We start from the raw sequence: 24,547 nt of genomic DNA, 5'->3' as shown, positions 1-24,547 counted from the left end.
TATTTATTTATTTATTTGTGAATATATGTTTGTTTGTTATTCACATAACTCCAAAAGTATTGAAATGAATCGCAGCAAATTTGGTGGGATGATTGGTTATTATCCGAGGACCATTTGATTAGATTTTGGGAGCGATCGGGTCAAAGGTCAAGGTCATGAAAAGGTCAAAATAGTCTTTTTACCATAGCGCGGTCAATTTGTATCCAATTTGCATGCAACTAATGCCAAAATGTTCAGAATTCAATGCCCCATCTTGTGATATGTGTCATGACACAATGACGTAATAAACCTTATTAGCGGTTGGGAGTCAAAGGTCAGGGGGGTCACGACATTGCAAAATGTGCGGTTTTAGTCATAACATGGTCAATTCTTATCCGATTTGCATGAAACCAACACCAAAATGTTGACTGTTCTGTTCTCCACACTCTAATACCAATTACAAAATTAAGAGTACAAAGCTCAAGGTCGAGGTCATGAAAAGGTCAAAATCGACATTTTGCCATAGTGCGGTCGATTTTTATCCAATTTGCGTGCAACCAATGCCAAAATGTTGTGAATTCAATGCCCAATCTTGTGATATAAGATATGACACAATGATGTCAATACCTTTGTTAGCGGTTTGGGTCAAAGGTCAGGAGGATCAACGACCTTTATTATCATAACGCGGTCAATTCTTATACAATTTGCATGTAAGTAGATTCAGAATGTTTAGAATTCAATTCCCTATCCTGTGATGTGTAATATTTGATTTCTTATAATGTGATCAGTTGTCATCAGATTGACTTGACACCGACACCCAAAAAGGTCAGGGGGTTCATACAGAAATTGCACAATGTACGTGAATCAGTGTCAAACAGCAGGAAATTTAATGTTTTTAAGCCATCATAACACATATGAGATGGCAGATGTGGTATGGGATTAAATACCCTCACAATCAACGGTTTCTGGGGGGGGGGGGGCAAAATGTAGTGTTGCCAAGGTATGCGCTCTACTGAGTGCCCGTTCTAGTTTCATTATACAACCCATCACTTCGACATGGATAGATACATATTAAAAAAAAACGTTTCATTTTTAAAAGCTTATTCAACCATTTTGTTTGAGTGATTGCTTGGAGCGCTCTGTAAGCTTCGATCTCGACAAGCTTCCTTGGTGATACCGTGGCACAGTTCTCCATGGGGACATCTCTGGAGTTAAGAAGGCAAAATAAATAGATGATTACAAATAAAAATGTGGCTGCTTGGCTACATCATTTTCAAGGGGGACAGCTGTGCCACTGATAAAATGCCACTGTTACCAGCATGCTGATACTCATTTTACCAACCTTGGAAGGATGACAGGCTGAGTCAACAATACCTGGTGTGAATTCAATAGCATGACAGGGACCTGAACTCAAGGCCCTAAAATCTTAGGCCAAGCATCTTAACCATTAAGCCAACAGCAGGACTGACATATTGTTGACTGATGAACACTGACCCCCAACACTGACATGGAGCCTTTTAGACCTTTCAGTAATTTTTGGATTCACAGTGACATCCCAAACCAGTTTCCTGCTTGGCCGGCTGCTGAGTTTGGATGGGCGACCTGATCTGGGTAGAGTCTGTGTGGTACGATACGTCTTCCACTTCTTTATGATGGATTTCACCATACTCAAAGGGATAATGCGTGACTTTGAAATCTTCTTACAACCCTCTCCTGAACGGTGTTTCTCCACCACTTTATGTCTGACTTCTTTTGAAAGCTCCTCGGTCTTCATGTTTGCCTTGTTGGCTGACCAAGTGAGTTGCACCTTTAATAGGTGGGGAATATTAATTTTTAAGTTAAACGACTAAATACATACAAGTGAAACCTATTATACTTCTTTTGTAACCTTTCAAACAAATAGTTTGCTCCTGAAGTGATTTAGGGTTAACTCGGCAAAGGGTTTGAATACTTATGTAACTGAAAATTATCTGATATTCTCTGCTAATCTAACTTATTCACATTTTATAGCTTTATCCATTTGGAGTAGCTTGTGAAGACTCTATATATTAAGTTTGATTTCAAAGCATCATGAAATAAGCTCAGGCAGCATCAAAATGTGAAAACTTTGGAGGGGAGTGAATAATTTTGCAGGCCACTGGACATGTCAAATACCAAAAGCTTATTGACTCTGTTACTTGCTGTTAAAGGGATCACCTCCAACTCACTCTCGATCACCCTGAGCCAGAGGGACCTACGTGTTATGATGACACCCATCTCTATAATCAAAATCCTGACATCACGCACTCTGTCTACAATGGTGAAATCACAAACCACATCTTGACCAGAAAATCACCCACAGCTGATCGAGGTTGAATTTGTGCCCATGTAATCCATGTCATTTGAAATCTGTATCTGCGTCATCTGATCCATACCCATGTCATCTAGCCCCAGACCACTACATGATAGCTAAGGCCAAATTTGACCACATGCTTGAACGAGGGTTTACATCACCCTCGAGCAGCAACTGGTTGTTCCCCTGACAGATGGTACCTAAGAAGACACCCAGTGATTGATGGCCATTTGGAGACAACAGATCATTGAACAGAAGTACGGTACCTGAATAACCCATTCCACATCTACAAGACTTCACATCTGGTCTGGAAGGAAAACGGTATTTCTCCAAGTTTGACCTCGTCAGAGCATCACCAAATTCCTGTGGACCAGATGGAGGTGCATAAAACAGCTATCACCACTCCCTTCGAACTTTTTGCGTTTGTGCGTAAGCCCTTCGGGCTACGCAATGCCACACAAACAATGCAAAATCACATGACATGCCACTTTCTTCAGTCCCCTGACTCTCTGTGAGCAGAAGCAAAGCTTTTGTTTGCAGATATTTTCATTTATGGAAAGTTACGAACAGTTTTGCAGAATTTTTTTTACCTCCGACACCAAAGGTGTATGGAGGTTATGTTTTCACCCATTTGTCTCTCTGTCTGTCTGTCTGTTTGTTTCTTTGTTTGTGAGCAGGATATCACAAAATGTTGCAGACTGATTCAGACGAAATTTGAAGAGTTTGGGTATGTGACACGGACGAAATGATTAGATTTTGGGGAAGATCAGAATCCGGATGTAGATCCGAGAATTTCTTTAGTGATTTTTACCCTCGCCAAAGAAGAGGACATTGCATTTGTGTCTGTTTGTTTGTCTGTTTGTCTGTCTGTCTGTCTGTTTGTCCACACAGAATTTTACTGTTTTTCTCCACAACCGCTTGTCAGATTCAGACAAAATTTTCACTATTGCTGCAACTACTCATGTAGAATGTTTTAATTATAATTATGACATCATAGGTCACATGGTGTGGCAACCATATTGGAAAAACGGAAAAACTTTGGACCTCTGTATCTCTGAAACTGCACCAAGGAAAAAATTTAAACTTGGCAGGTGGCAAGTACTTCTAATGGGGAATAAGTGATTTTTATGACATCATAGGTGCCCTCGTATGACGTCATACTTGCATATGTAGAACGCCACATCCGATGAGTATGAAAAATTTTGAGTGTAATCTCAGGATAAAATGATCCACAGAAAAAAATTCAAGACATCATCGGTCACGTGATTTGGCAGCCATATTGTTTGAAAAAAAAAACCCTTCAAAAATATTCTTCTCTGAAGTGGCTGAACAGATCAAGGTGAAACTTTACACGGATGACTGCCTGTCCTCGAGGAAGAAAACGTTCACACATATGTTATCATAGGTCACATGGTTTGGCAGCCATATTGGATTTACCATAAAATCTTTTTTTTAATCTTCTTCTCCAGAACGGCTGGACAAATCGAGGGGAAACTTCACACAAGTGTTCCCCAAACCATGGTTGTACACATTTGTTAAGGAATCATCGATAGGTCACATGGTTTGGCAGCCATATTGGATTGAAGAAAAATATTAAATTATGTTTTCTCTGGAAATGCTTAATCATTCAATGTGAAACTTAAAATTTATGATCTAGTAGAGATGTGGAATACATGTTTTTAAATTTCGACTTCATTGTACACATGGTTTGGCAGCCATATTGGATTTACCCTCAAACCTATAAAAAAAACAATACACCACTCAAAAGAAGTCCTGGTGAGGGTCTGCAATCTCTGATTGCTCTTTTTCTTGTTCACCACTGAGAGATAGTGCTAAAAACGACATATAGCAGGATTTCTAAAAAAAGTAGTGGACAAATTCAGACCAAATTTGGTGGGCAGGTTTGGGTATTAACAAGGAAGAATTGATTCGATTTTGGTGAAGATCCAAATTCAGATCCGGATCCGATATTTTTTAAGTGATTCTTCACCACTGAATGATGAGGCTAAAACGATATATAGCACGATATCTGAAAAAAGGTTGGGACAAAACTTGGTGGATGAGTTGATTAGGTGACAAGAACAAGGTGATTCAATTTTAGTTCAGGTCTAAATCCAGATCTATGGGATGCAAAACATAAACTAATCAGCTTGGCATAGGTACATGTACTCTTCCGAGTAACTGTTTTTGTTTTTTTCATGAATCCTGGCTTCAAGTTACATCGGTATTCAAGTTACATCATCAGTTACAAAATTACAGCTTTCTAACCCACCTTGAAAGTAGTAAGCATTTCGATAATGAGTGATTAGAAAGAGATTTATTCTGTAAAAGGAAAATAGATGCTTTGATGGTAAAGGGTTAATTAGCTGATTAGTTACATCCAAATTGCATGTTTAAAATAGACTATTATAAACCTCAATTTAGGTCTGCCAAGACAGTGTTTAGCAGAGCCTTGTCTCCCCTCCATCTCTTTGCGTTTTTTCACTGTTAAACATTCTTTATTTCCCATTTATTTATACCTTTTTTCCTTTCTCTTCACTCACCATGCAACCACCGGTTTTCGAGCCGAGTACCACCTGGTTCTCGTTTGAATCTGAGCAATCAAACCAATGGCCGCGCCTGATGGCATCACGCGAGGGACGGTTTTGAATGCGGATTCTGGGGAGAAAGTAGAGTTGAAAGCCAGGACTCTCTTGGGTGAGATCTCTATCAAGTTTGAGCTGAGACCGGGAGAGTGAGGAGCATGTACTGTCTACCCCAACCAGAACCCCTTGCCAGATCATCACCAGGGTTCTTTGGACCTGCCCCCTCCAACCCTTCAGTAAAAGGAGGAAGCAGTCCTGGGAAACACAGGGTTCACCCAGGCTGGATGGAGACCCACCATGTGGAATTGCAGCCTGCTGCTCTGGTCCAATCCAGGTGAATGGACATCACTCATGTCAACCACACCTGAACCAATCTTTTTGTACCTCTTATGTACCATTAGCACATCACCCCCCACCCCCACCCCCGAGGACTTTTCAAGGCTTATAAACAAACAGATGGACATGTAATTCCCATGTTATTTGAAGTAAATAAACATTAAAATTGGCTTGGTCATGAAATGCGTCCATAATTAATTAGTTGGGAGGCCGAGGAAATTGTAGAGAGATATTTATTATGTACACGTACACTTTAAAGAAGTTATGTACATGTCCACTTTAAAGTTATATGAAATGTACACGTCCACTTTCGTACACTCAACATCACCTCTGAGCTTATGTACATTTTAAAACTGATCACAAGGTATGTTTCCATGACAACGAAAATATTCATGATTAATATTTGAAATCTTTAATTGAACAACAAAAAAAACCTTTCTTTTTTTGCAGCATTTTGTATGTACTATATGCTGTCGAGACGTCCAGGGGTGTGTTCAGTTACCAAGTCGCCAGCGAGCACTTGACAATCCAGCCGTTCCTCATCAATGGTTTTAAATGGAGTGCTTGTTTGAGTGCTTGAGCCACTTGGCCAGCGCTCTACAAGAAACTTGATAACTGAATTTATGACGTGGCAACAAGGATAAACATCTATACCGTGACGTATTTCGGCCAGATCGATGAATTAATCCCTCAGGGGGCAGATCTAGACATGACACGTGGCAAGTTAGAGATTGGTAAGAATCGAAAGCTGGTATTATTTTGATTACGTATTTTTACCAAATGTGGTTAAAAACCCTGTGAAAATTTGTGTGTGGGAGGAGGGAGGGGAAGGGGTGAGGGTAGGAGGAGGGAGGGGAAGGGGTGAGGGTGGGAGGAGGGAAGGGAAGTGTGGAGTGGGAGGAGGGAGGGGAAGGGTGGTAGTCTGGAGGGGGAGGATAGAAGGAGGTTGGAGGAGGGAAGATATTTTATACATAAAGCTGAGTTTGTGTCTGTGGGTCATAAGTGCCACCCATTCTGCATGCCACACCTTCCCCTCTCTCCCCCAGCATCACAAGCACCAGCCATTAGCCATGCCATACCTTTCCCTCCAGCCGCTCACAAATTGCTGCCATCTTTGTTGCTTCATATAGCTCTCATTGTTCAAAAGCCTCTGGTGTACATTTGTAGACTGAACAGCGCGTCTTCAATCAATAAAGAAAGGTACCGTTTTGAGGAAACAAAGGTACATTTTGATTAAAACTCAAACGAGGTAATCCATGCTTTGTTCGCAGTGTGGACAAATTCAGACAAATTGGCAGTAGTCTCATATACACCACCTAATGAAGGTATGTTAATTCTCATAATGCAGTGGAAAGAAAATAGTGGTTTTTCATTTTAAAAAATAAAACTTTGTTTTCACCCGGCCTTTCAAGACTTAAAAACAAACTGATGGACATGTAATTCACATATTATGTGAATTAAATAAACATTAAAATTGGGTTGGTTGTGAAATGCCTGCATCAATAAATAAAATAGTCAGGAGACCGCCAGGGATATTCCCAAGAGATATTTGTGATGTCCAGTTTGTACACGTACACATTGATGAAGGTATATACATGCACACTTTAAAAAAAGTTATGCACAAAGTTATATGAAATGTACAAGTCCACTTTCATACACTCAACATCGCCTCTGAGTTTATGTACATTTTAAAACTGATCACAAGGTACATTTTCATTACAATGAAAATATTCATGATAAAAAATTTGACATCTTTAATTCAAAAAACTGTCCTTTTGTCAGCATTTGTATGTGCTGTATGCTGTTGAGATGTCCAGGGGTGTGTTCCATTACCAAGCAGCCAGCTATCACTTGCCAAGCTAGCCGTTCCTTATCAACGGTTTTGAACAGAGTGCTTGCTTGAATGCTGAAGATGCTTGCCGAGTGCTCGATAATAAATTTAGCAACTGAGCGCAAGCAACTGTTTGCTTCAAAATTAACTCCGTGTTTGCTTCTAAATCTTGTATCCCAAACCCATCGCTTTCTGGACCCACCTTACCCAATTGCACTCAGCTGTTCCTGTAGTCAGTGTCCTTTTCTCCTGACAAGGTGGAGAGTTTGCTGTCTAACCTTGACTCAGATTCTGCAACCAGTCCAGACGGCATCAGCCCATGTGTCCTAAAAACCTGCTCCTCTGCTCTTGCTTACCCTCTCTCTGTTCTATTCACCATCTCATTTGCTCAATGTCATCTTCCATCTGCTTGGATATCAGCAAACATTACCACCCTGCATAAAAAGGTGCAAAAACAGATCCCTGCAACGAAAGACCGATCAGCCTTCTCACAATCATCAGCAAGGTTAGGGAATCCATCATCGCTTCAGACATTAAATCCTTCCTCTTCTCCAATGGCTTGATTTCCGATCATCAACATGGATTGAGACCAGGTCACTCTACACTAGATATGCTGCTTTTGCTCTCCCAACAATGGATGGAGATCCTCAATGGCAGATATTAAATCAGGACCATCTCCATAGACATATTGTGTGCCTTCGATACAGTCTGCCACCCTGCCCTGCTCACCAAACTCTCTTCCTATGGTGTCCAAAGACATCTCAACTTATGGCTCGTAGATTTCCTTGCCTTTCACAGCCAACGTGTGGCCCTAAATGGGGTTCTCTCATCCCCACTTCCTGTCCAGGCTGGAGTTCCTCAAGGCAGCGTTCTGGGCCCTGTTATTTTTCTGGTTTTCCTCAATGATCTCTCCGATTCTCTGGAAAATCCTCTATCTTTTTGCTGATGACTCCACCCTCTGCCATAACATCTGTCATCCCTTAGATCGGCAAGCAGCAGCCTCGTCACTCTCTGCAGATCTGGATAAAAATCACAAACTGGTCCAACACGTGGAACATGTCTTTCAGTCCTAACAAATCTCACACTCTCGCTCTGTCTCTCCGAAAGGACCGTCTGGAACAGCCTGATAGAGTATTGCTCTCCCCTCTGGGCTGGTGCTCCCGCCTCTCACCTTTCTCGGCTTCATGCTGTGGAAACCAAGGGATTTAGGATCATTGGTATCTCCCGTGTAATTAGGCTGTCTTTGGGTCACTCACTCTCTCACCGCAGGCAAGTAGGTGGTCTTTCTGTCTTCTACCATCTCCTCTCCGGCCTCACCCCACCCCTGCTCTGTCTGCGATATGTCCCCCCCCCATAATTCCGCAGGGCGCTCAAGGTCTGCCAGCAACCCCCTTCTGGTAAAAACTACCACAATCAAGAATCACTGCTCACCTTCACTCTTTCATTCCTCTTTTTCCCGCCTTTGGAATAAACTCCCGCACTCTCTTCAATCCCATTCTTCCCTCCAGGCCTTCAAAACAGCTGTTCACCACCATCTCTTATCTTCCCCCATCAAAAACCATGATCTTTCCTTCCCCCGTTACATCCACCCCAAACCCACCTTCTTCAAATTCCCCGCTTTCCTTCTTGAAAGTCACAGTCGTGTCCATCTTGTTTACCCTCTGCACACTGCCCCATCCCTCCCGCTTCCACAGATGTCCTCATGTCTCTGTTCCCCACTGTTTTTTCCTTCCCTCTGCTGCCCCTCTTGTCTCCTGCTCCCATTGTTGTACGTTCTGTGTGTAAGCCCTCATACGAGCTCGACACTGTATAAAAATTAAATAAAGAATAATAATAAAAAACAACTACACTTGGTAACTCATAGAGGGAGGGGAAGGGGTGGGAGTCCATAGGGACTGTGGTAGGAGGCGGAAGGGGATGGTTTGGGGTGGGGTAGGAGGAGGAACTTGGCAATGCCCGGCAACGCCAGGTACCCCTGCTCGGAGAGTACTGTATATACAAACCTAGCCATCTGTCTGTCTGTCTGTCTGTGTGTGTGTTGTATGCATTCCTTTACAGCTGGACGGAATGAGTTTAATCTTGGTGGTTGTACTCAGGTCTACCTGGGAAGATTTTAGGTGGTTAAAAAGATAACATTCACAACCCCTTTGTTTGGGCTTCAATGGCGATGAAAATTATCTTTCTAAATGTGCGTCGTGTAGCGCCATTCATGGTGGGAGTGGGTATTACACGTCATAATGTAGTAAAATACGTCAATTATTTGCTCGAAAACCAGACATCGGAAATTATCACGATCATTTCAGGAATTTGGTTGTTTTTTTTTTACTTAAATGCAATCCTGTACTGCTGAACCGAATTAGCTGAATACTGCAGGGTGTGTCGTGATGGTTTTAGGGAGTTGGGTTGGGACTGTTATACCCAAATTGTGTTTTAACATTAAAATTGTGGGAATTATTACAATACTATGCTGTATTCTCTGCATGAAAGCAAAATTTGAAATAGACTCAGGGATGACCCAGGTAATTTGGGGAAGTGGGTGAATATGTAAGCAGAAGAGTGGATAAGGGGGAAGTGGGTAAAGGAGGAAGTGGGTGAATGGGTTTAGGGTAAAGTTTAGAGGGGGGGCAGTGGAGGAATAGAAGGGATTGAGTGAAGGATTTAAGCTGTTCAGGGAAGTAGTTGAAAGGGGTAGAAAAGGAGGAGGTTGGGACTATAATCTGTGTAGACTGAAGAGCATTGGTGCTGCTTCAGCAGTCTCCTTGGCTATTGGGCACAATCCTGGACGGGTCACCACTCTAACAAAGGATACCTACATGCTGGCACTCATTTTGCCGACCTCGAAAGGATGACAGGCCGAGTTAACCCCACCTAATATTAATTCAACAGCTGAGTGGGATTTGAATTCAGGACCCTAGGATCCCAAGCCTGCCACCCCAACCATTAAGCCAACACCAGGGAGAAAAGGTAGTGAGAAAATGGATATAAGTGGGAGTGGATGAAGGGGTTGAGGGAAGTGGGTGATTGGATTGAGTAGAAGTATGTGAAGGTGTTAAGAAGGCAGTGGGGCAAAGAGAATAAGGGGGAGTGGATGAAGGCTTTGAGGGAAATGTGTGAAGGGGTAGAAGGGAATGAGAGTAGGTTTGCAGGCATGAGCTGCAAATGGCTATATAGTACGTGTATATATATATATATATATATATGTATATATATATATATATATATATATATATATATATATATATATATATATATATATATATATATATATAAACAATTTTATGCAGATGGGTTTTGGTTCTACTTGCAACCATTGTTTCCATGGAGATTCATTGAACAGCATTGTGTGTGATTCACACAATTGTGCGAGGTATGACTTTTTCCAACAATCCACACCTCACACGTCGGAAACGACAAGCTCAAATAGATGGATAATGTGTGCATCAGCCCCGGTACTTAAACACCGAAACAAAAGCTGAATTGGACCTCACAATCTCACAACAAGATGACCACCAGTTTTGAACGTGCAAGAAAGATGAGCAGGAATGAAACTCAGCTTCACCACAATGACCCACAGGGTGGTGGTGCATCATTACCTTCGCAAACTTTGTTGCGAAGGTTATGTTTTGATCGCTGTGTATTTATTTATTTATTTGTGAATATGTGTGTTTGTTATCTTGCCAAAACGAAGTTTTTGCAAGATATGTTAGTCAGCTTGTATGTTTTTTTTTTGTTTTTTTGTTTTTGTTTGTCTGTAATCACGTATAAAAAATTCTGCAGAGCACAGTTATCATTGGAAATTTTTGTAACTTCGCATATCAGAGGCCTATAGAGGTCCCTTTCAGTGCACAAAATTTTGAAGGTCAAGGTCAAAGGTCAAGGTCACTTTGTCGCAAATCAGGGGAGTCGACGAAACCCTTATTTTTTGAGTAATTTTGATCGGATAGTCTTCAAACTTCATGGGAATATAGTTGATGGTCTGGCGCTCAGCTGATGAATTATTGGTGGCGATTGGCCTTGACCTTCATGGTTAGCGCCTGAGGTCAAACATATTTGACCCCAAGGTCAAATTTTCAAGTTTTAGGAACCATATCGTGTAGTACCTCAAATTGAACACCTCGATGAGTGCTTTCTAGATATGTCAAGCTTGAGACATTATGACGTCATTTGGTGACGTTATGAGGCAAACGCATATTTTTCATGGTTACTCTGTAGAACGATTCTTATCGGAATCTCTCGTAGGCAGATATTCCTCAAGGAGTCGCTCCTGGTGGATAGCAGCTCTGTTCACCTCAGTGTGACCTTAAAGAAGTCACACGTGGTCACCTTTTGGCAAGATACGGGTCACCCTGCGGATGACATTGGTTTATTTGTTTGTTTGTTATTCGCATAACTGCAAAAGTATTGAACTGAATCACAGCAAATTTGGTGGGATGATTGGTTATTATCCGAGGACCATTTGATTAGATTTTGGGAGCGATCGGGTCAAAGGTCAAGGTCATGAAAAGGTAAAAATCGTCTTTTTACCATAGCACGGTCAATTTGTCTCCAATTTGCATGCAACTAATGCCAAAATGTTCAGAATTCAATGCCCCATATTGTGATATGTGACATGACACAATGACGTAATAATCCTTATTAGCATTTGGGAGTCAAAGGTAAGGGGGGTCACGACATTGCAAAATGTGCGGTTTTAGTCATAACACGGTCAATTCTTATCCGATTTGCATGAAACCAACACCAAAATGTTGACTGTTCTGTTCCCCACACTCTAATACCAATTACAAAATTAAGAGTACAAAGGTCAAAGTCGAGGTCATGAAAAGGTCAAAATCGTCATTTTGCCATAGTGCGGTCGATTTTTATCCAATTTCCATGCAACCAATGCCAAAATGTTGTGAATTCAATGCCCAATCTTATGATATACGATATGATACAGGAAATTTAATGTTTTTAAGCCATCATAACACATATGAGATGGCAGATGTGGTATGGGATTAAATACCCTCACAATCAACGGTTTCTGGGGGGGGAGGGGCAAAATGTAGCCTTGGCGAAGGTATGCGCTCTACTGAGTTCCCGTTCTAGTTGTGAATGAAACACCGATTTTCTGCTCCACGCACACTTGAAATGAACAAAATGTGGGAATTAAATTAGTATCTCACAACCAAAGAACGAAATTAGATTAACGTCTTTGTTTGGGTTGGTATGTGCGAGGTGTGGATTGTTCCATCCTGAACCCGTGGCTTGTTCCATCCTGGACCCGTGGCTTGTTCCTCTGTTGCAGGTCACCCAGGTTCAAATATAAATATATATATATATATATATATATATATATATATATATATATATATATATATATATATATATATATATATATATATACATATATATGTCATACGAGTTGGTGCATTGTATACTTATGTCCCAGTAATTCATGCCAAAGTCGACCATTGCCTTTCCTTCTACACGTGATACACGAACAAAGCTCCTCCGTGAACCATTGTGGATTAAAGTAAATAAATAAAAGTGAGCGCACCTTACACGTCCCTGTATTGATTTCCCACCACACACACTGATTATTAGAAACATTGCAACTCATTACAGGCTCCTCTGTTCCTCAACTCCAGCTGAGCACGGCTCTTCGTGCAGAGATCTTATGAAGATCTCCGTACACGGTACACCTGCCCCGCCACACTTTTACATCGAACACCTCGCGCACGATATACAAAGACCGCTTCGACCTCCCTTGTCAGAAACAGCGACGCGCTCTCGATCGGCACCGCTTGCTCACCTCCAGCACTACTTGCACGTAAGCGGAGGGGAACCAGCCTCTCTCGCCGTCCCTCTCGCCCTCGCTCCAACCATCGGGCCGCGCGTGCAGCACGCGCAGCGTGTCCCCCGGCCGGAGCGCGAGCCGCGGCGCCTCGTGCGCTCCCTCGGCGTCGTCACCCGCGGGGAACGCGTAGAGTGCGCGGCACAGCGAGCCGGACACGGCCATCGGAGCCCTGCCGTACCCCCGTCGGTGCGTCGGCGTCCGTGGATCCGTCTCGCTCGCTCAGCGTGCGCCTCGGCAGCTCTGGCCGGGACCGCGAGCACACCGGGCCACGTCCATGGAGCCCTGTCGCCGCTCACTCCGGTCCTTAAGGCGGAGCACCGTGCTCAAAAGGCGAGCTCGTTTTTTTCCCATTGTTCGCGCTCATAAACGTGATCGTCACATCATTCCATTTTAATTACGACCAAACGCAAATTAATATTCCACGTCCTTTATCATTTTTCTGTGTACGTTCGGTCCATCGTCGCGACCATTTACCCTGAAACGCACCACCAAACGTGCGCGCTTCGTCATTGCCATAATTAGGGGCACGGTGGTGCCTTGGGGGGTCGGCAATCAATTTGTGGCTCCGAACGGTCGTCGCTTCGATCGACTCGAACAGAACTCTCTTGCACTCGTTTTGTTCTTTGTTAGTGCAAAACAATCTTCCCTTTCTTCGCATTCTCGCCGATTTATTTTCCGAACCATCGCGATTTCATTCACCACTCGTTTCACCGTGCCTGCGTTCTCACGGACTCAAAGGTCTGTCTACCTTTGTTCGTACTCACCATAAAGTACTTCACCATCCCCTTTAATCCAACGTCCAACATTTCCCACTGATTACACGGATAAGGTTAAAAAAAAAAATAATTAAAAAAAAAAACATGAAACGAGGCAACAATTGCCCCGACCAACCAAATTTAGAGAAATCTCATTGAAAACAAATTCTGTCACGTTTCAGTCATGTGGCCGTTTTTTTTTAAAAACTACTTTTAGGTTGTTTGAGTATTGATGGGTGGTTGTGTACGAAATGCTGTTGGTGGGGGTCTTGTTAAGGGGGGTTGTGTGGTTGATGTGTGTTTTAACCAAGTCCATGCCCCCTCTCCGGGGGAAGAAAATAAAATAAAAATAAAAAATTACAACAAGAAAAATATATATAAAAACTACAAAATAATTTTTTCTTTCATTAATTAAAAACATTTTTGTTTTCGCATTTTCTTTGGATCTTGGGTTGGTGTGGTGTTCGCGCAGGCATGATGGGCTGAATGGCCTCCACCAGTGTTGGATTTCCTTGTGGCCTTCATCAGCTACGGGTTATCGGATTCATCATATACAAGCTGGAAGGGATGAGTTGCAAAATGACCATCAATGAAGTTTGACAGGAGATCTCGTACTTGATGTTTGCTTTTCTGCCAAAATCTTGGATTCTATCGATGGCAAACAATTTTGCTTCAATTCCACAACATCTCCCTCTCTTTTTGGTACTATTTGCGATACCATCAACTGAGAAGGCAAGCGCAGCATCTGTGGTGGAGTCTTAATCCATGGAACTTATTCATCATCCATCTGGTCATTCATCAATCTGAGTGTCTGGCAAGTGCAGAGGTAGCTGACTTTGGGTTTGATTCCCGATGCGACTATGGACTGTCTGATTGGTGTTTCGCAGGCAGGGTGGTGCATCACAAAGTGTACCGTCCCACAGATGGACGTTAAACTATCGGTGTCATCCAGTATACCGGCATCCGTTGGTGGAAGTCAAAGATCTCACGATGTCCTTCGCTAAGTCTTTCCTTCTCGGTTCTCAGCGACGACCCCTGCCTTTCCTCCAAAGCTCATAGGGCCTGCGCAGCCACCTACGGACCCTAATCTCTCCTTCTCCCCATCCGTTTAGTCCACTCGCGCAACCAAATCGAGTCAGAAATGCCTTCAAATTGCCTATCTCATTGTATGTGGTTAGTGGCACTTGCTTGCAAATTACCGGTCCAGGTACCCAAACTGAGGCCACTGCAAAATTCTCTCTTGCTGACCCCAGTAAAACTCCTAATATAATCCGAAGGTCCCACACAACCAATTCTTACCCAATCCTAACAAATCTGCCATCCCCCACGTGTTGGTTTCTCTCTGGCATTGCCCACTCGCTTCTACAACTCACTCTGAATGTCTCCACCTGCCACACTGCACATGGACCTTACTCGGTTGGGTCCCCATGTGTGTGTGTGTGCTCTTACCATGTTCTGACACTTCTTCATGTCATCTTCATGTTTTTCACATACCTCTTTGTTTCTGCTTCCTCTCCTTCCAACAAGTCACACCTTTCCATCAGTTCATTGCTCTCATCCTCCACCTTCTCCATCTTTTGGTCTTATTCCTGTAGTGACTCGTTCACATTGACGCTGGATTACTTTTATGGCCTCCTTCCCTTCACTTCACCTTTAAATTCTTGCATTTTCTTGCATAATTCCCCACTCACACCTGCTCTGAATTCCTCCAACTTCCTTATCACTTCCTTATTCCTCTTTTCACACTTTTATTTCTTTCATTCCTTCCATGCTTTCATCAATCTCTTCGTTCTGTTCTTTTATACTTTTATCTCTCATTTTGTTCTGCTCTTTTATTATTTTATCTATATTTCAGTCTGTTCTTTTATTATTTTATCTTACTCTTCTGTCTATTTATACATTCCATCATCTGTAATAACTTCATCCTGACCCCTCTTTGCTCTCTTCCCTCTGAAGGCACTGTTGCACTGACTGAATCCAGAAAATGTCTCCACTTCACCCTCTAGTGGTCCTTCCAATGACACGTCACCTGGTGAAAGAGCTATTGCATGCATTTGTGTGATCACTTGATATGCCTGCTGGTGGTGCTGTAGCATCCAATAAATGCCCATCCTCGCATGGAATACGATCCTCGTCCAAGATATTCCTATGCCAAATTTGATGAAAGAATTTTTTTTTGCCAAATTGCACTCAATTTAAACCCAAATTGAAATGTCCCAAACACCCAAATTTAATTAATAATTTATTTTAAGATGGACTGATACCACAGAGTTTGAACTCGAAACTTCAACACCAATTCAACACAGTCCACTGGTGTAGGGTTTGATCCCACTCCTGAGACCAAATGTCACATATACCCGGTCGAGCCCTGCTGGATTCAAACCTGGTAATGCTGAGTTAACAGTTCACAAGATGGCCTGAATGCAAAGGCTTTAATTTCATCTTTAACATGTCAAATGGTGGCTTCGGGAAACATGATTTTTCCATTTGGCTGCACGTTCTGAAAAAGTAATTCATGCATGCCCACTGGTAATTTACTCATGCACTGAGAAGTGATAGATTCCAGAATCCACAGGAATAGCAGGTATAAAAAATAAGGTTTAACAAGAAAAAGAGCAATCAGAGATTGCAGACCCTCACCAGGACTTGTTTTGTGTGGTATTTGTAGTTTTGTGTGGTGTATTTTGTGTGGAGTTTGTGTACTGGTGTGTTACGTAATTAATAATAGACATCATTAGAACTGCCACTTTATAAATGGTGGCAGTGATGACTGGTTCAGCCATTTCAGAGAAGAAGATTTTTGAAGCTTTTTTTTTTAATAACAATACGGCTGCCGAATCATGCGACCGATGACGTCATCAAAAATAATTGTACACCATTTTATCCCTAGATTAACCTCAAAAACTTTCATACTGATCGGATGTAGTGTTCCACATATGCAATTATGACATCATAACTAAAACATCTATGACGTCATGAAAAAAAAACACATTCCCCATGCTGAGTGATTGCTATGTGCCAAGTTTCAATTTTTTCCTTGGTGTGGTTTGAGAAACAGAGGTCCAAAGTTTTTTTCCCCGTTTTTCCAACATGGCTGCCACACTACGTGACCTAAAACGTCTTAATTATCATTAGAACATTCCACATAAGGAGTCGAACCAATGGTGAAAATTTTGTCTCGATCCGATAAGCAGTTGTGAAGAAAAACACGAAAGTTCTGTGCGGACAAACAAACAAACAAACAAGCAGTCATAGACTGGTACTTACGAAATCGTCAACTTGACCTCTGACCTTGTCCAATAAAAGCTGTCTCTCGAAAAGGTAGCGACGCAAACCAGAAGTTTCTACGATGATTGTGTACCAAACCTCTCATAAAACATCCGATTTTTACTAGAGTTTCGACAACCGAGTGTTAAGCATACTTAACCGTTACCAAAATTGAAGACAGGATTGAAATTGACTTTAAAACGAGCGCGTAATGCCGTGTGTTACAATCCCCCTCATTAGCATAATCTTCAGTTAAGCCTCAGATACGACACCCGACATAAATCTCATAAAACATCCGATTTTTACCAGAATTTTGACAACCGAGTATTAAGCATACTTAGCCATTACCAAAAGTGAAAACAGGGTTGAAATTGACTTTAAAACGAGCGTGTAATGCCGTGTGTTACAATGCCCCTCATTAGCATAATCTTCAGTTAAGCCTCAGACAAGACACCCAACATAAATCTCATAAAACATCCGATTTTTACCAGAATTTCGACAACCGAGTGTTAAGCATACTTAACCGTTCCCAAAAGTGAAAACAGAATTGCAATACGAGTTAAAACGAACTCGTAACATCGACTGAAGCAAAAATCTCCATTTCTCCATGCAATTATTTAATATTATTTTATCAAAGTCACAAAACCGTAATATTCGGCCATCCACCAACAATCTTTACATAATCCGACGGCTTAGCAAGTCAGGCATGCGACGATAACCTTTATTGGGATAAAAAAATTACTTTTAAACACCATCTTTATCGAAAACACCATCAGCGCGCACACGCAAAACCTTTACGCGACTCAACGCCGCGTCTGCTCGAGCACGCTGCACCACGTGACAAGCTGTGACGCGGCGAGTGAAATATTTTTTATACAATCTTAAAACGTCTCCAAAACATCCGATTTTTACCAGAATTTCGACAACCGAGTGTTAAGCGTCCTAAGCGATCGCAAAAACCGAAGACAAAATTAAAATTGAAGTTAAAACGAACTCGTAACGTCGACCAAAGCAAAAATACTCCATTTCTCCACATGAATTGACGGAATTATGTTTGACCTCACTGTGACGTTGACCTTTGACCGATTTTGACCAAAATCTAATCAGCGCTAGCCATCACCCTCCTGAATCAAGTTGTGTAATTTGACATTGGTAGCTTCTTCCGTTCTCGAGTTATCGTGCCTACAAACAAACACACAAACAAACAAACACACAAACAAACAAACACACAAACAAACAAACACACAAACAGAGGACGGAAGTCATCAATATCCTTACGAAATATTTAGATTTCATAAGTAACAAACCAATGAAAGATCACTCATTGAGCAACACTTAGAGAAATGGAATGGCACTCGGTAGAGCACATACCTCCGCCAGGCTGAACAGTTTAAATTTTGTATGCCACTGATAGGTCGGATCTGAATCCGGACCTTCACTAAAATCGAATCAGCTTATTCTTGTCACCTAATCAACTCTTCCACCTCGTTTTGTCACAAGTAGTCCACAACTTTCTGAAATATCATGCAATACATAGTTTTTGGCCCCATCTCTAAATGGTGAAGAATCACTGAAATAATTCTCGAATCCAGATCTTTACCAACATCGAATCAATTAGTCCTCGTCATACACCAAACCTGTCCACAAAATTTCATTCGAATCCATCCTCAACTTTTAGAGATATAATGCAATATCGTTTTTCGACCCATCTCTCAATGGTAAAGAATGTTATAAAATTAAATAATTCTGGTATCCAGTTCTGGATTTGGATATTCACCAAAATTGAATCATTTATTTCTCATGGCACTCCCAACCTGTCCACCAAGTTTCGTGTGAATCCATCCATAACCTTTTGAGATATTGTGCAATGTATAGTTTTTGGCCAAATCTCTCCAATGGTGAAGAATCACTTTCAAAATTCACAGATCCGGATCCGGATTCTGATCTTCACCAAAATTTAGTGTTGCTGTCCTTGGCTGGTCACCTACACATAGACATAAAAATTCAGAACTATTGATTGAAAATTGTGGCCAAAAATCATGTGACAAAGAGACAGACAGACAAACACGACAGATCAACATACTTGGCAAAAAAACATTTTCGCCAAGTAGCAAACAGACAAACAAATGGACCCAAATGCAATACCCTCTCCTCCGGCGAGGGTAATAAAATGTGCAAAATAAACCCGAGTAGGGAGCACACAAAACAACGGTTAAAGAAATGAAAGTGAAGAAGAAAAGGACGTCATAATAAGAAAATAAATCATCCTTATCTATCTATCTATTATATTATATTACTAAAACTCTCATCTTGAATGTATGTATGTTCCAGAAATACAGCCAAAACGGTACACGATAGCGCAAAAAATGTAGGGCCACCTTACACACCATTCATCCTGCGGTGTGCAGTATCAAGTTTCATTAAAATCGGGCAAAGAAAAAAAATATTTAAAAAAATCAATTCCCGATTCAGTCAAGTACTCTTCGGGAGTATTTGATCAATGAAAACAACCTCAGTGGTATAGTTCGCTGGAGCTATCTTTTTTTTTTTTTGAAATGATTTTATCAATCGCTGTCACAATGGGAACCCAACGAGTTCACCGGTCATCTTGTCTATATATTACTAAAACTCTCATCTTGTATATATGTATGTTTGTATGTATGTATGTATGTATGTTCCCGAAATACAGCCAAAACGGTACACGATAGCACAAAAATTTTAGGGCCACCTCACTCACCATTCTCCTGCGGTGTGCAATATCAAGTTTCATTAAAATTGGGCAACGGAAAAAATATTAAAAAACCAATTCCCGATTCAGTCAAGTATTCTTCAGGAGAATTTGATCAAAGCAAACAACCTCAGCGGTATAGTTCGCTGGAGCTATCTTTTTTTTTTTTCTTGAAATTATCTTTTTCATCAACCGGTCACAACGGGAACCCAGCGAGTTCACGGGTCGTCTAGTAAACTATAAAGATCACGGTTTAATCTGACAACTTATTCTTATCGACACAGACTCTCTCAAGAAGCTGTCTGACAAAAAGGAGGAAAAGGGTGAGAAGATGTGGGGAGGATAAAAGCAATAAAAGGGGTGGTTTATACTTGGTCGAGCCGAGCGTGAAGTGAACCTGGTCGAGCCAAGTGAGGCACCCTTGCCGAGATTTTATGGGATGAACAGGCTACAGTTTCCCCACACATTGTATGCTGTAAGGTGGGTCTCCAACCGATCTGGGCGAACTCTGCATTTGCACATTTTGGATCACGGGACCTATTTCTCCTTCAACTGCAAGGTGTTGAAAGAACTCCACCTATTTTCCGGCAGGGAGTTCCGTGGAGAGGATGGGAGAAACAGCACATGCTCTTCACTCTCCGGATTCCCTGCTGTACTGTAACTCTGACATTGACCTCACCAAGAGGTTCCCGACTCTCCACTGACTTTTCTCCTCCAAAACCCAGTGCTAGACCAGCCGTATGACATCAACAGGCTTGCTCATTGGTCATCTAGCTCAAGCGCACCACCGATTGGCCTGATTCAAAAGAGAACAAGCAGCCTTCGGCTCGGTAGTCATTGGTGGTGAGGCCGGTGAAGAGAAATAGAAAATGGTATTAATGAAATAAATAAAGAAGCAAATTTAACAGAGAAACATACAAATGGATGGAGGTGAGACAAGGCCCTGCTAAACACTATCTTGGCATACCTAAATTGGGGTTTGCAACATCTATTCGAAGCATTAAATTATGACATAAATAATCAACTCATTAACCCTTTAATCCATATATATATATATATATATATATATATATCTATATATATATATATATATATATATATATATATATATAAATACATATATATATATAAATACATATATATATATATATATATATATAAATACATATATATATATATATATATATGTATTTATATATATATATATATATATATATATAATGTATATATTGTTGCGGATTCGCGCCCGCCGGCGTGCGAACGGCCACGTAACTCGAATCACGGCACGTCGCCCACCGGACGGACAATCCAGTCGTGACCCTCTCGGACTAACGCCGGGAACCAGTCACGGGTGGACCTTTCGGCCTCACCACGATCGTGCCAATCGGCCCCCCGCGTGGGATAGGGTTGCTCGCCAAATTCGACCTACCTAAGTACCCACACGGAGGGTAGACCGGGCGATCACACCTCGCCGCAGGTCGACTTCGGACACGGGCCACTTTAAGCGACCCGTTCCGTACTATCGGGATAACCGAGCGGTGTTATCGTCGGCCTCGACGGTTCGATTAATTATCGGGTGTATTCAGCCCACTACCAACCCTTTACGTGAAGTAAGATGGAGATTCAATGAAAGAAAAGACGAAGCGAAACGGGAAAACAGTTCAACAATAAGCACATTTATTTCGCGATGGCACACGGAAAGCACACATATACAATTACACCAAAAGCAAATGTAAAAGGAGAAGAAACACACAATATTACACAAAAAGCAAATATAAAAGAAGAAGACAATGCAGAGCTATCCGACTACCGAGCACACGGCAACACTTATACAAATTTACTTCACAGACGGCGCCGACAACACATATACCCAAAGCAAAAGAAAAGGACCACCCTCAAGGATGAGGCGGGCCTGGGGCCGAGACCGCGTCAGGCCTACCCGTCTGATGATGAGACGCAAAGTGGCGGTGGCGCCCCAACTCCGCGGGCCTCGCGGACAGTGTCTGGTAGGGGGTGGGAAAGGGGCCCCCTTGTCGCACTATCTCAGCGCGGGGGGAAACAGGAGGGGGTTGTTGATGCTCGGGGGAAAGGAGGATATCTCCCTGTCTCGGGTCCCGCGACGAGCGTCTCCACCACGACCTCGGTCACGCCGCCGGCCTCTCCCTCCGCAGCTCCCCGACTCCGACGCGAGCACCCCTCAACCGCCTTCGCCGCCGCCGCCTCTCCACAGCTTCGTCCGATCGCCCTCTCCGTCTCCTCTCTTGACTCGTCCCAACTCTTCACTGGCTCCGCGAACTCCCAACTGACTCGACTGACGAACGCGGCCCCTTATATGCCCCGTGGCTTCGCCCCTTCACCTTTGACCCTTTACCTCCGACCCTTCACCTCTAACTGGCTCCCCATTGGACTGAGGAAAAGTGGGCGTGAATGCTTTTTGATCCATGAATTTGCATATAGCGACCACACTCCAACGCCCTGGAGGCGGGGCCGAATCGCCCCACGCTCACCGATAGGACGGAACAGAAGTGGGCGTGAGTCGTTTTTGATCCGTTTTCCTCGGAAAGTCTGTGATGTCTCTGAACACGCTGCTCGGTGCGCGCCCTGCACGAGTCCAGTATCGGTGCCCACAAGTGGCGCAAGAATGGTGGTGATGCGATGGTGGCGAGTTGTGACGGTAAAGGTCGTGGCTGTTGTCGTGAAGCGGCGTTGTGGTTGGTGGTTGTTGTGTGATGGCTGTTGAGACGTGGTTGGTGGTGGTAGTAATGGCGGCTGGTCCAAAATAAAGATAGTAAAAGAAAAACGGCTATCTAAAAGGGTCGCAGCCCGCATGAATGACATTTATTCCCTCTAAACAACGGGTTTGGGCCTAACTACACATATACTTACAGAGATATCTCACCTAAGGGACCTGAATGGTGGTTTGTGAATTTCGTCAACCACAACAATATATTTTTACGGAAATGGCCCTTATTGGACTACTAAATTTAGGATTAGCTCAGACCCCACATTAAATGCATGTATAGCTAGGTTGTTTGGTAAAGTAGACGTTATATGTGTGTCGGGAGAGTGTAAAACGCTGTTTTATGTTCATACAGTGGTGGTGTGCCAAGGGTTCCCTCTTCTTCTTCTCCTCTATGGACGATAGGCCCCGCCCAGTCGGCTGAGGGGGTGTGGCCTGGAGAGAGGGTGTGGCTAGAGGGAGGAAGTGACGTGAAGGGGCGGGGATTTTTTCGGTTTCGCAGAGAGAGGCGTGCTCGTGTCTCGAAGCGAGCAAACGAGAGAAGAAACAAAGGCTTCGTGAAAAGGGTTGAGTGTGTGGAAATAGTTGCTCTCGAAGTGTGCTCGTGATTCAAAACGAGCGAACGAAGGAGTTGAGTTTTGAGAAACAGCAGTGGGCTTTTGAGAGGCTGCCTGCACGTCGAGGATTCTGCCGTGAGAGGGACGGCAGCCGGCTTCGAGGCGAGAAAGAAAAGGAAAGGCAGTGGTGAATCGGCCGGGAGAGAATGCTGAACCTGAGGGTAGAGTCTGCCATTGGCCGAGAAAGAAAAGGTGATTCGACAGAGAGAGGAACTGAGAGGACGAAGCGGAGGTCGGACTTCGAGGCAGGAAGGCAGGAGAGGAGACGTCCGAGCCTCTGACGGTCCTTACTCACCTCATGGCTGGACACATTGTCGATCCGCCTGCGGAGCTCAGCTCCTCGATTTGGGCCTTGTCCTGTGAACGGGCCAGGCCTGGATTTGTATGCTGAACCCTGGAGAGAGATCGGCTGAGGCCCATCGTTGATCTAGCGGACTTGTGCCGTCAAAATTGCGTGGGGTCAGAGCGCACGGTGACCACGTGCGTGAGGTCTGCGACAAAAGGACAAGCGCCATTTTGCCACGCGGCGTGGTTCGAGCTGGGAGTTCGAATCCGTGGACATCCGCTTGTTACGAGCGATATTCGTACTTTTTGACACTTTCCTCTCGTCCATGAGACATCACCAAGTACTCTGTCTTGTCTTGCATGCATGCTGTTTGTCTTTGTCTGCACGTGTTGTATAAGGCATATTTCGGTAGCGACCCCCTCAAAACCTGTAGTCCGTGGTTCCCTAGTTAAAGGCCCAGTCACACCTTGACGTTTTAGCCAGCTTATGCCGATTTTTTTGGAAAATTTGTCTAAAACGCTGGTACACGTCAAATACGTTATGGGTAAGTTTTGATAACATTGAGAGCACGTTGAAAAACACTGCCATACGTCGTTGTACGCTGGCTTTAAACGTTGTACTTTTCGGTTGTCCTCAAATTTTCCATGCTTGAAATTTTAAGACTTATGCCAGCGTATGACTCACACGTTCCGCATAACGCTGGCCATAAGTTGTAGGCACGTCATGCAATCGTTGATACACGTCGACACACGTTACTTGTGAGTTACTCATAAGTCGAAACACGTCGAGGTAATGTTTAGCGTACCCGAAACTTATTTCTAACCTATGAGTTACATGTTGCACTCACGTTACGCGATCGGTGACACACATCGACACACGTTACTTGTAAGGTGCTCACAAGTCGAAACACATCAAGGTAATGGCTAGCGTCAGTGTTCCAGACTCCCTGGTTTTTTTTTTTCCTTCCTTCGGTATAATGGTGATTTTGACACTTCGATTTCTAGTGCGGTTATAATATAATATAATTAATAGGCTGCCGCTCAACAATTTAAATCATAACCGCACTGTACATTGAACACCGTCATACCGAAGAAAAAAAAAACCGAGAGTCTGGAACACTGACGCTAACCATTACCTTGACGTGTTTCGACTTATGAGTACCTTACAAGTAACGTGTGTCGACGTGTGTCAACGATCGCATATCGTGAGTACAACTTATTCCCATCTGATGCGGAGCGTGTGTCATACGGTAAGT

At 42.9% G+C, this 24,547-nt stretch overlaps 1 protein-coding gene across 17 annotated transcripts in view; it reads right to left on the bottom strand.

The window, feature by feature from the left end:
- The window catches only part of LOC147024955 (growth arrest-specific protein 7-like), a 239,031-nt gene that overhangs the window by 171,000 nt on the left and 43,484 nt on the right, over nt 1–24,547 (bottom strand). For 2 of the 17 annotated variants that reach the window (XM_085885415.1, XM_085885412.1), the window contains exon 1: nt 12,855–13,380. The exons of 7 other annotated variants lie outside the window; for them this stretch is intronic. In XM_085885415.1, coding sequence (XP_085741541.1) covers nt 12,855–13,061 — 207 coding nt within the window. In that variant the 5' untranslated portion in view covers nt 13,062–13,380. Of the gene's footprint in view, nt 1–12,854; nt 13,382–24,547 lie in introns of those variants that run through there. 8 more of the 17 variants (XM_085885413.1, XM_085885414.1, XM_085885416.1 and 5 more) reach the window with 8 other exon arrangements.

Source organism: Eptatretus burgeri, chromosome 6 (genome assembly GCF_056783735.1).
Source record: "Eptatretus burgeri isolate ZD-2024b chromosome 6, Ebu_testis_v1, whole genome shotgun sequence".
NCBI classification, from domain to species: domain Eukaryota; kingdom Metazoa; phylum Chordata; class Myxini; order Myxiniformes; family Myxinidae; genus Eptatretus; species Eptatretus burgeri.
This window is presented reverse-complemented; position numbering and strand designations above follow the sequence as displayed.